Source organism: Amphibalanus amphitrite, unplaced genomic scaffold (genome assembly GCF_019059575.1).
Source record: "Amphibalanus amphitrite isolate SeventyFive unplaced genomic scaffold, NRLGWU_Aamphi_draft 000422F_arrow, whole genome shotgun sequence".
In the NCBI taxonomy this organism is placed as follows: Eukaryota; Metazoa; Arthropoda; class Thecostraca; order Balanomorpha; family Balanidae; genus Amphibalanus; species Amphibalanus amphitrite.
Genome location: NW_024881916.1, coordinates 1 through 11396, shown reverse-complemented (window position 1 = coordinate 11396; position 11396 = coordinate 1). Strand labels below are relative to the sequence as shown.

Sequence of the window (11396 nt, the reverse complement as noted above, 5' to 3'; positions counted from 1 at the left end):
ACACCCCTGTGGCGACGCCCTTGGGTAGGTACCATGGTTGGTGGGTCAAAATCCATGGTTAGATTTTTCCATGCCAGCCTGTGATATAAAATTTTAGGTTGTGATTGCAGATGGAGCGAAACTGGGATGAATGACGGAACACTTCCATAAATGTTTCCTTTCAAATATGATAGCCCAAACCTGGGCCCGATCTTACCAATGCCGTGAATGCCTTATTCACGGCATTTGGTAACACTTGGAAGACATACTGAGCGTCGTGCGATTAATTTACATCATCACACACCTTCTGGACATTGAGAAAAACGGATAGATCCAATCAGAAACTATGAAAGACAAACATAGTGCTCTTAATCGGTAATCGCATTTTGCGCATTGCTACCAAATCCTATTTACGGCATTGGTAAGATTGGGCCCTGGTTTGGGCTGATACTTAACTGACTTGGGCTTCACAAATATTTTTAACTTTGACAAAATTCACTCCACATTTTAACCCTCTTTATTTTCTGATGCCAATAGATGGCAATCAGCCATCCAGTTACATTACACATTTTGCTTGGAAATAAATCACCTGGAAGTTCAGAGTTTCCACTTATGACAATGCACGATGCAAGTCTCCATTTATGGATCAAAAACTTTTCATATTTAGAAATGTTTCCAAGAATAGAAGCATTTCCATAGATGGAACGAGACTACCTACCACAATGTGCCTCAGCCTGACTGACCTGCAACCAATCTCAATCTAACATAAAAAATTGTTAGAACCACGCACAGCTTATTTAGGGGAAAAGTAATCACATGTGATCATGCTCCATGACCCACACTTAAAATACAAAGCAATCCACTTCATAAATGGATAAATGCTGAAATTCACGTGAAAATATGAAATCAAGGTCGGAGTTATATGGCCTTGCCATTACAGCGTTACCGCTGGTATTTTGCTGGTTTCCCCAGATTTCCACACAAATTTCCCTATTTCGGGCACTCATTTCCCTAGATGCTCATTTGCATATAAAATTTAGTCCAAATGTCCCTGATTTAGAAGGCCTTGCTTGATTTGACCCCAGAGCGAACATCCCGAAGGATTTTACTACAAGAAAATCCTGAGCAGCCCTCATCTTGGGTAGTAATTCACCCGCTGGCCGATTCTTCGGGATATGCTTGCTCCATGGGGTAAAATCAAGCAAGCTGCCGCAGGGCCGGCGCCACAGATTTCGGACTGCGGGGGCAGCTTGTCCCGATAAAGGGCCCATGCGGAAAGGCCCAAGGTAACTTATACACAAAATCTGAAAACTCTTCGGATTTGGCTCAATATTTTTTCGAGAGGGGCCCAAATTATGCAAAAATGCATGTTCCTGCAATTTTTTAAAGGGCCCGGCTGGCAACTGGTGGATGGGCGGCTTCCCCCTGCCCCCCCCCCCTGTGGCGCCGGCCCTTGCTCTGCTAAATCAGGGACATTGACATTTGGACTTGTGCACTAGGGAAATGAGTGCCAGAAATAGGGAAATTTGTGTGGGAATCTGGGGAAACAAAAAAAAAACAGGGGTAACGCTGGCCACGCGGATTCAGTGTTTACCTTGGCGCTGTTCGGCGGCCGGCTAGCGCGCTAGCCCGCGCACACATACGTGCACGTTGCCCCGGCAACGGGCTATTGACCAATGAGAAGCGCGCTACAGGGGGGCACAGGTATATGAAAAATCGCAGTGTCGTTGCACTTTCCTCGCTTCTCATTGGTCAATAGCCTGTTGCTGGGGCAACCAGCACGTATGTGAGCGTCGGCAAGAGTACTAGCCGGCCGCCGATTAGGGCTCGCGGCTCTGATCGGCGGCCGGTTAGTACCAAGATACCTATAATAAACAGGTAGATCCGATGTTTTGAGTAAAGCCCTGGTGACGTCACGGATATTTCTTATATGGAGAATTTCACCCGTAAGGAAAATATTTTACATACAAAAATTTGTATGCTATTAGGAAAAAATACAATCTTTCAATTCCACCATGAAAATTATATAATTTAATTAATAAACTCGAAATCCTTTGAGTGTTTGTCCCAACCCCCTGTTATACCTTTGGTCACGTGACTACCATGATACACTTTGCATTTTACAAGGTTATGACTTAAACGGAAGTAATAAATGCTGCAAATGTATTATTTATGATGTTTTAGGCAGCAATCGTGTGAATATATCCTGAAATTATGAATAATCTGCTGAAAAGAAGTCACGTGATGTTACCAGATTGTGCTCGGACAGCATCTTCTTGAATTTCGATTTTAAGTACTTTGTACCTTCATTGAGGCCTAATAACGGACGTTTTTAGTTATAAAATGAAGCACTGAATCTAATGAGGGCAAAATTTAATCATTTTTGCACTTTTAGGCCGGGCTATCCTGGCATGAACTGCGGCAAGTTTGTGTGTAAAGCCTATGGTGAAGGGAAAACTTCACGCCCGGCTGACGTCACAGACCTCGGCTACCAAATCGTGTCCGGTGGGGGCTGGTTAGTACTCTTGCCGGCGCTCACATACGTGCTGGTTGCCCCGGCAACGGGCTATTGACCAATGAGACGCGAGGAAAGTGCAACGTCACTGCGATTTTTCATATACCTGTGCCCCCCGTAGCGCGCTTCTCATTGGTTAATAGCCCGTTGCCGGGGCAACGTGCACGTATGTGTGCGCGGGCTAGCGCGCTAGCCGGCCAACAGCGCTAAGTGGCTGATTCCGAAGGTCTATGAAGCTAGGCAGTGTGTGCATAATTTGAAGATATTGATTAATAATAGTCAATTTTATGGTTTCAAAGCTTACTTAGAGGCTATAGCTAGAGTGTATATGCTAGTAATGCTGGGCGTCCTTAGAGCCTACCTAGTGTTTTGCAAGGAAGTCTAGTGTGCGCCACATTTGCCAAGCAATTGACACGTGAGAAGTTATAATTTATGTGTGTGGTTTCAGTCGGGCACACTGTGATAATTCCGTTCCATATTTTTTTTTAATAAATTTAGTCCAAATGTTTGATTGGGTGGCTTGAGGGATCCGAGTCCACACTAAGCATAGCTTGTTGTGCCTGTCTCTGAACAGTGAACCCACCACCCGATCACGCAATTCCAGTGCTATGGCAGAATTTCGTCTGAAAGTTTAACGTGCCCGGTAGACTGGACACGGTCCCCTCCGCCCACTCATGCTCTCTGGTCTTCGTGCGGCCCCTGCCACATACATGCACGCCATTACACGTAGGGGCCAAATGTTACCGCTCACACCTGCACTGGGGCTTGAACCGGGCTCTCACCACCAGTTCCAGCGTTGAACTCTGGCGCTTTAGACCACTCAGCCAGGAATGGGACTGGCCTTCTGGTTTTATAGAAACGTTCCTTTATTTGAAACATTCCTAAATATAGAAACACTAGGTAGGTACTGTTCCAAAACTGGAAATGCTCAGAAACGCCAATCTTTCTGGGTGATTTATTTCAAAGCAAGATGTGTTATAACTGTCTAGATGGTGGACTGCCATCTATTTATATTGGCATCAAGGAAGCACTGCAGATGGAAATGCGGTGTCAATTTTTCCAAAACTTAAAATAACAGGCGAGCACGCACCTTCCGTTTCCACATACAGAAACCCTATTCCATATTTGGAACAATGATCACCTCAGCGTTTCTATCTATGGAACATTGTTTCTATATACTGAAACGTTTCTACATATAGTATATGGCACGGAATAACCACAGTGTGCTCAACTGGTTTGGTATCTGGAGCAAGGCCTCTGGAGCTTGTAATTTTTGTTTCATATTAACTATGATGTTGGTTGCTTCTAACTTAGTATTTTTGTGGAATTTCTCTCCACCCAGAATATCAGTTTGGTTGTTGGTACCCCTGATATTCTAGTTGGAAATCAGCATTGGTTCAATTTTGGTTTTACCTAAGATTTTCATCCCACCAACTTGTTTGAGAAACTCCACCCATGGGTGACACCGAAGCCTGTCAGTTGGGCAAACTGCAGGGAAGCAGTCCAAACATGGATTGATCAAAATTAAGATATGACATCACAAAAATGGGTGGAGCAATGCCCATATAAGGAGATGTAATTTATATTAATATTACAATTCTGACTTGCTCCCTTTCAAACCCCTCGTCACCAGTCAAAGTCCCCATGATGGTGAGATATTCACTGTGGTTAAAAGGAGTGAACAGCTCTATCTAAATGATGCATCTGATGATGATGTGTTGTGGCTTTTGCATGCTATTTCTGAAGATAGGAGAGGACATCTCTGAAAATTGGATTTCAACTGTCAAAATAATCTAAATTAAAATTCAGCATAATCTATTTTAATATTAGCCACCTGACAACGTCATCTAAAGCAGGTTACCCACTTGTTTCTGTCCTGGAATCAGGTGCAGATAATCTAAATTTTGATTATTTAATTTATCTTGTAGGTGGAATTAAAATATCTTCAAAGGTTCTTTTTTGCTTATGAGATGTAGCCTGAATTATTTTCTCTAGTATCTGAAGCTGTGGTAAGCTTGTCGTTTTCCAGAGCCGTGATTTAACCATTCCAGTGAGGGTCTCTCGTCCCCGCGTGAGGACCCTTTCATCAGTCGTCATTCTGGACAGCAACCACAACTCCCTGGTCAGGTACGTTAACAGCTATTTATATTGTTACGATTTCTTATTTGAACAGATAACGTGTTATAAACATTAATAATTGGATCAGAGATAAGCGTTTGATAAGGCTTTGATCAACTTTGAAGTCTAAGATTTTGAAGCCTTTGAGGGTGTCTGTGAATACGTGCTATGCTCAAACTTGAATGCCTTTTACCGCGGCTGGAGAGGCATTCCAGTTATTGAACAGTGGTACTTTAAACGTATGCTACTGATGTGTATTGGCACACACAACGAAAAGTAAAGATAAAATAATAAGCAAGTTCACCCAGCTCGGGCTCCAATCCACTCTCGGCCCCGACCGGCCACAGACTCCCCGCCACCGCGGCGGCGGCTCCCTGTCCACCGCTCGTCCACCGCCGCGGGCACCGCGCAGGTCACGTGACCGGCGCACAGTGCGTGACCGGCGCACTGCGCGCCAGCGCGACCAGCGCCAGCACGATACACCACAGCTACCAAAACTGTTTGCAGTTACTCCGTTTTGAAACTCAATCTGACAGAGGTTTTAACAGTTTGCAGGACAATTCAGTGGAAGTGAAGTCGTCCACCGGCACAGAGGCAACAGTTGGCGTAGCGCAAGTGGAACACGAGACAGCGTCTACAGAGTCCACGGTTGTCGGATCAAAAGAGAACGCCGGCTCAGTACTTCAGACAGCAGAGCAGAGCCAGAGCCAGACAGCAGAGCCATCGACCACACAGGGCGTGACACTGGACAGTGCCGTCATCGCCAAACCCACTTCGCCTGCATTGTCTAGGTGAGCATGTTTATTTGTTATTTGTAAAATCAACTGCTGGCATAATGGTGATCTTTAAAGAATTGCATATGCATTCGCCGTAATCAGGAGTACCAGGATAGCCCCGAGCAGCATTATTTTTTAAGTTATTATTTTGAAATACCTTACTGTGTAAGGTTATCGATGCTTTGAAACTCCCATAATATGTCTACCTGTGCGTGCGGCCATCCCAGTTGTGTGACGCCTCACGTCACCGGTCCCTCCCCACTTTGTGTGACGTCACCGCCCGGCTGACCGCCAAGGCGTCAGCTACCGACGGCCGCTCGCCGTCCACTGTGTCACAGACGCCGCGACACGATTTTTCGCGTTCGATGCCTTTATTACACTGACCTGGGCCCGATCTTACCAAGTGGCGTGAATAGGATTTGGCAGCACTGGCCGAGCTTTACTTGCAGTTAATCGGTAGCAAATATTAACTGTTTTGCACGCATTTTTGGTCACCCAATGTAGGTGATGCCAGGAATCCACTGAACGTCATGAATACTTGTTTGACAGCTTGTTACTCCCTACGTCCCCTAGCGTATGCTGGCGATTTCGGACGCAATTTGACGCAATTTCATATTTCTATTTCACACCGTTCTGCTTGTATTTCACAGAAAGGACACTGTGCCGGTGGGTCCCTTCGACGACAGCCAGTTGCGACCGGCGCTGCGGGCGAAACTGCGAAGCAACGAGAAGCAGCCACTTACTCGGACCGAGTGGAGTGAGTTGACAGGAGTGATCGTCAACCACGAAAAGCTCACAAACGGGTAAGCATAATGCTGCCGCTCGCTTGAGTGTTAGCCAGAGTTTCGGTATTGACTCATTTAGGTCGGAATGAGTCGAGATTTCAGTTAGATTTACTTGTTTTGCCACATTCGTCCGTGCAGGGGGGGGGGGGGCGACAGAAATGGTCATCATTCCCTGGCGACCATTTCCAACGATGAATAAGATCAAACTATTGAACCGACTATGTTTAACCCTCGCCGTACCAGGGGGGGGGGGGTCGGTGCCACCCCCAGACGGTTTTTTCCAGGATTGCTGGAGAACGCGTAGGGATAGAAAGCTGAAATTTGGGAAGTGTAACCCTTCATCCAAGCCGGACCTTTCAGTGCCAGAATCAATTTCAGGTCAGGTCAAGTCACTGACCTGTGACGTCATTCTCTGACCTCTGCACGGCTAAATTCAAATCGCTGTCAACTCGAGAAGGACTTTCGGAAGGAAATGAAACTTTCAGTGTGTGATTGCCCTAGGCGTATCTACATTTAGTATATTTCGGATTTTCACTTCCGGTCACCAGAGGTCAGGTCAGTCACGTGACCTCCCCATTATAAGTCAATGGGGGAAAAAATGAAACCGCGAATTTTCTATCGAAAAGGGATTCAATCCTCTTGAAATTAAGTGCTGACGTGTTATTCAGGGTTTTCAACCTGCTCACACATTGTAGTGGCCTGGGAAAAGTTAGTGACGTCATTATGACGTCATAGAGGTCAAATTTCGTTTTTCGTCAATAACTCCTAACCTAAACGTCCTAGCGAGTCGAGACAGGTACCATTGTGTTCAGAGTGATCAGCCGGATCAGAGGATATGCAACATGGCCTGCCTGGGTCAATGACCTGACCTGACCTGACCTCTTAAGGTCACAACTTAAGGTGAACTTAAAAGTTAAGCATTTCTTAACACAAAGTACACCATTCGATGCGTCTCTTCAAGGCAGACACGATGGCGTTTGAATTTTGGCTCTACGACAATTTTTCGAGAAGTTATTGACGAAAAACTGAGACCATGTCTGGACCATGTCTGGAGGTCATTGACCGACCTCAGAGGTCACCGGTTGACCTTTGACCTTGTTTATGGGTACCAGTCGCTGCGTCTCGTGACGAGCAACACGCTCGTTTTTTCCGCGACGCTCTAGCTCCACCAGGAGCGAAATTGCGAGGGGGGGTCGTACCCCCCCCCCCTGGTGTGGGGAAGGTGTAAGAAAGCACTTGGTACGGCGAGGGTTAAATCACCGCAGTCGCACTCTATTCGAATTATCCCACTCTATCATATTAATGAATACTTTTCTCATAAACCAATCCCTAAACACCTGGATGTCTCGTATCTTTTTCAAGTAGCGTCATACTCTTGCAGATCTCTCACCATGACCCATAACCGCTATATGGATCTAGCGGACCGGGCGCTCGAGCAGTGGCCAGCTCTGCTGCACGGCTTGACTTCAAGGCAGGCACTGGTAAGCGCACGAATGACATGAATTAGAAAAGCGCATGGATGTAGGATTTAATTTATGAAAAGCGCATGGATGTAGGATGTCATGGTGCCTCTGGGTGGTGGTCGGTGGATATGATTATATCGCAAATTTATTTAGGGACTCGATGATTTTACATGTTAAACGACATTAAAATGATAAAGTCGGCAAAAGATGGTTCTCTGGATGAAAGTGAAAATAATTTTGTTTATGTTATTTCGCTCGCCCGTCCCTCGCCGAACACGGCGGTTTACTGGTAATTTAGTGATTACATAGGATTCTCCCATTTTCTCTCCAGGAGCAAGTAAAAAACAAGATTCAATGGCGTGTGAGGAACTATAAACGACCGGACCCGGGTGTCATGGGATCATTCAAGCGGCCGGCCCAGGCGACAGCGGCGAAGAAGGCGAAGAAGTCCAGACGCTACGAAAACTTCGAGGGATATCAAGGTATGATTACGAGCGAGTGAGCGCAGCGAACGAGCGAGTTCTTTTGAGATTAATGGGAAAATCTGAGTATTCGCGACCCGGCCCGGCCCGACCCGACCCGACCCGGCCCCATCACGCTGTGCAGTGGGTGCATTTGCTCACGCGCCGGGGCTAAACGGCTGGGGGTAGGAGCCTGAAATTTGCACGGCGCCGAGGTGACGCTGCGAACCGGTGCACCGTGGTCGTTTCGAGTCGATGCGGGCCCGGGGAGGTGCGTGGCACGCGCTGGAAAAAAATGCATTTTCTCCCATTGCCTCAACATGGGAAAATGAAGGCAACGCGTCGTCAAAACGCCAAAATGAGGCCGGCAGGGGTCGCTTCCCGGGCCCGTAGCTCGGCGCCCCGACGGCCGATCGGCATGCGGCAAACGCTGCCCGATCGAGCTGGCGAATGGGGTGCGTGTCAGGGGTGTTGTGCAGCACGTGCGTTGCCAAGGGCTCTCCCGTTTAAAAAATACCCTGGACGCCCATGACACGGCAACCTGTGGTCCATGCTCACCTATGCCCAGTTCGCCAACTTACAGCCCATATGGGTCCCATTCGGGATGGCTCAATGGGTTATTTTTGGTCAAAATTAGCGAAAGATGACGTCACTGTACTCCCCTGGCGACCCGAAGCTAGGATCTTAAATTTTGTTTTAAAGATGTAAAATTGATGTCTGGTGGGGTATGCCAAATTACAAGTCGGTAGCTCTTCACATTTCGGAGTTATTCCAGGAAAACATGGGGGCGTTTCGCCCCCCCCCTCTCCCCAGCGGGCCGCGTGTTAAAGGCCGTTTCTTGCTTCAAAAATAAAACACTCAAAAGCTGCCATTTTTACAGACTACCTCCCGCCGGAACCAGAGGAGGACATGCAAGTTCACAGGAATCGGCTAAGGCAAGAGGGACTAACCGAGGAAGAGCGGGAAGCGCTGCGAGACTTGACATTCGCGGACCGCCGTCGACACGCCGTGGCTCTCTCGACGCCAATGAAGAAGTTCCTGCACATGTACCCCATGATGAAGAATCACCAAGAGGTAAGTTATAGGAGGCAAGAAGGAGTCTTGTAAGAAGGAGTCAAGGAGGCAGTCTTGTAGAGTAATATTTCGCCGGGGAACCTTCATCGGTACCTGACTCGATTGAATTTGCAATAATACCTGCAATAATACTATCCCGAAATTGTTCCGATGCTGAGATGAGGCAGGGGTTAAGTTTTAATCTTGGCTTTTGCATGATCTGTCTGTCTGTCTGTCTGTCTGTCTGTCTGTCTGTCTGTCTGTCTGTCTGTCTGTCTGTCTGTCTGTCTGTCTGTCTGTCTGTCTGTCTGTCTGTCTGTCTGTCTGTCTGTCTGTCTGTCTGTCTGTCTGTCTGTCTGTCTGTCTGTCTGTCTGTCTGTCTGTCTGTCTGTCTGTCTGTCTGTCTGTCTGTCTGTCTGTCTGTCTGTCTGTCTGTCTGTCTGTCTGTCTGTCTGTCTGTCTGTCTGTCTGTCTGTCTGTCTGTCTGTCTGTCTGTCTGTCTGTCTGTCTGTCTGTCTGTCTGTCTGTCTGTCTGTCTGTCTGTCTGTCTGTCTGTCTGTCTGTCTGTCTGTCTGTCTGTCTGTCTGTCTGTCTGTCTGTCTGTCTGTCTGTCTGTCTGTCTGTCTGTCTGTCTGTCTGTCTGTCTGTCTGTCTGTCTGTCTGTCTGTCTGTCTGTCTGTCTGTCTGTCTGTCTGTCTGTCTGTCTGTCTGTCTGTCTGTCTGTCTGTCTGTCTGTCTGTCTGTCTGTCTGTCTGTCTGTCTGTCTGTCTGTCTGTCTGTCTGTCTGTCTGTCTGTCTGTCTGTCTGTCTGTCTGTCTGTCTGTCTGTCTGTCTGTCTGTCTGTCTGTCTGTCTGTCTGTCTGTCTGTCTGTCTGTCTGTCTGTCTGTCTGTCTGTCTGTCTGTCTGTCTGTCTGTCTGTCTGTCTGTCTGTCTGTCTGTCTGTCTGTCTGTCTGTCTGTCTGTCTGTCTGTCTGTCTGTCTGTCTGTCTGTCTGTCTGTCTGTCTGTCTGTCTGTCTGTCTGTCTGTCTGTCTGTCTGTCTGTCTGTCTGTCTGTCTGTCTGTCTGTCTGTCTGTCTGTCTGTCTGTCTGTCTGTCTGTCTGTCTGTCTGTCTGTCTGTCTGTCTGTCTGTCTGTCTGTCTGTCTGTCTGTCTGTCTGTCTGTCTGTCTGTCTGTCTGTCTGTCTGTCTGTCTGTCTGTCTGTCTGTCTGTCTGTCTGTCTGTCTGTCTGTCTGTCTGTCTGTCTGTCTGTCTGTCTGTCTGTCTGTCTGTCTGTCTGTCTGTCTGTCTGTCTGTCTGTCTGTCTGTCTGTCTGTCTGTCTGTCTGTCTGTCTGTCTGTCTGTCTGTCTGTCTGTCTGTCTGTCTGTCTGTCTGTCTGTCTGTCTGTCTGTCTGTCTGTCTGTCTGTCTGTCTGTCTGTCTGTCTGTCTGTCTGTCTGTCTGTCTGTCTGTCTGTCTGTCTGTCTGTCTGTCTGTCTGTCTGTCTGTCTGTCTGTCTGTCTGTCTGTCTGTCTGTCTGTCTGTCTGTCTGTCTGTCTGTCTGTCTGTCTGTCTGTCTGTCTGTCTGTCTGTCTGTCTGTCTGTCTGTCTGTCTGTCTGTCTGTCTGTCTGTCTGTCTGTCTGTCTGTCTGTCTGTCTGTCTGTCTGTCTGTCTGTCTGTCTGTCTGTCTGTCTGTCTGTCTGTCTGTCTGTCTGTCTGTCTGTCTGTCTGTCTGTCTGTCTGTCTGTCTGTCTGTCTGTCTGTCTGTCTGTCTGTCTGTCTGTCTGTCTGTCTGTCTGTCTGTCTGTCTGTCTGTCTGTCTGTCTGTCTGTCTGTCTGTCTGTCTGTCTGTCTGTCTGTCTGTCTGTCTGTCTGTCTGTCTGTCTGTCTGTCTGTCTGTCTGTCTGTCTGTCTGTCTGTCTGTCTGTCTGTCTGTCTGTCTGTCTGTCTGTCTGTCTGTCTGTCTGTCTGTCTGTCTGTCTGTCTGTCTGTCTGTCTGTCTGTCTGTCTGTCTGTCTGTCTGTCTGTCTGTCTGTCTGTCTGTCTGTCTGTCTGTCTGTCTGTCTGTCTGTCTGTCTGTCTGTCTGTCTGTCTGTCTGTCTGTCTGTCTGTCTGTCTGTCTGTCTGTCTGTCTGTCTGTCTGTCTGTCTGTCTGTCTGTCTGTCTGTCTGTCTGTCTGTCTGTCTGTCTGTCTGTCTGTCTGTCTGTCTGTCTGTCTGTCTGTCTGTCTGTCTGTCTGTCTGTCTGTCTGTCTGTCTGTCTGTCT

The 11396-nt window shown here is 47.5% G+C and overlaps 1 protein-coding gene across 1 annotated transcript; it reads left to right on the top strand.

Annotated features, from left to right (window-relative positions):
• The first annotated feature begins 4138 nt into the window (after positions 1 to 4138).
• LOC122391116 lies at positions 4139 to 9324 on the top strand. The gene is made up of 7 exons (XM_043384779.1): positions 4139 to 4144; positions 4524 to 4621; positions 5161 to 5403; positions 6039 to 6191; positions 7555 to 7654; positions 7968 to 8118; positions 8978 to 9324. The coding sequence occupies exons 1-7, from the start codon at positions 4139 to 4141 to the stop codon at positions 9202 to 9204; spliced, it is 978 nt and encodes a 325-aa protein (XP_043240714.1). The 3' UTR covers positions 9205 to 9324.
• Positions 9325 to 11396: the final 2072 nt, after the last annotated feature.

Excerpts from the sequence above, each read along its gene's own strand:
- LOC122391116 (XM_043384779.1), top strand. Across the intron at positions 4,622-5,160 it reads AACCACAACTCCCTGGTCAG|TTTGCAGGACAATTCAGTGG; the intron begins GTACGTTAACAG and ends AGGTTTTAACAG. Across the intron at positions 5,404-6,038 it reads ACTTCGCCTGCATTGTCTAG|AAAGGACACTGTGCCGGTGG; the intron begins GTGAGCATGTTT and ends TGTATTTCACAG.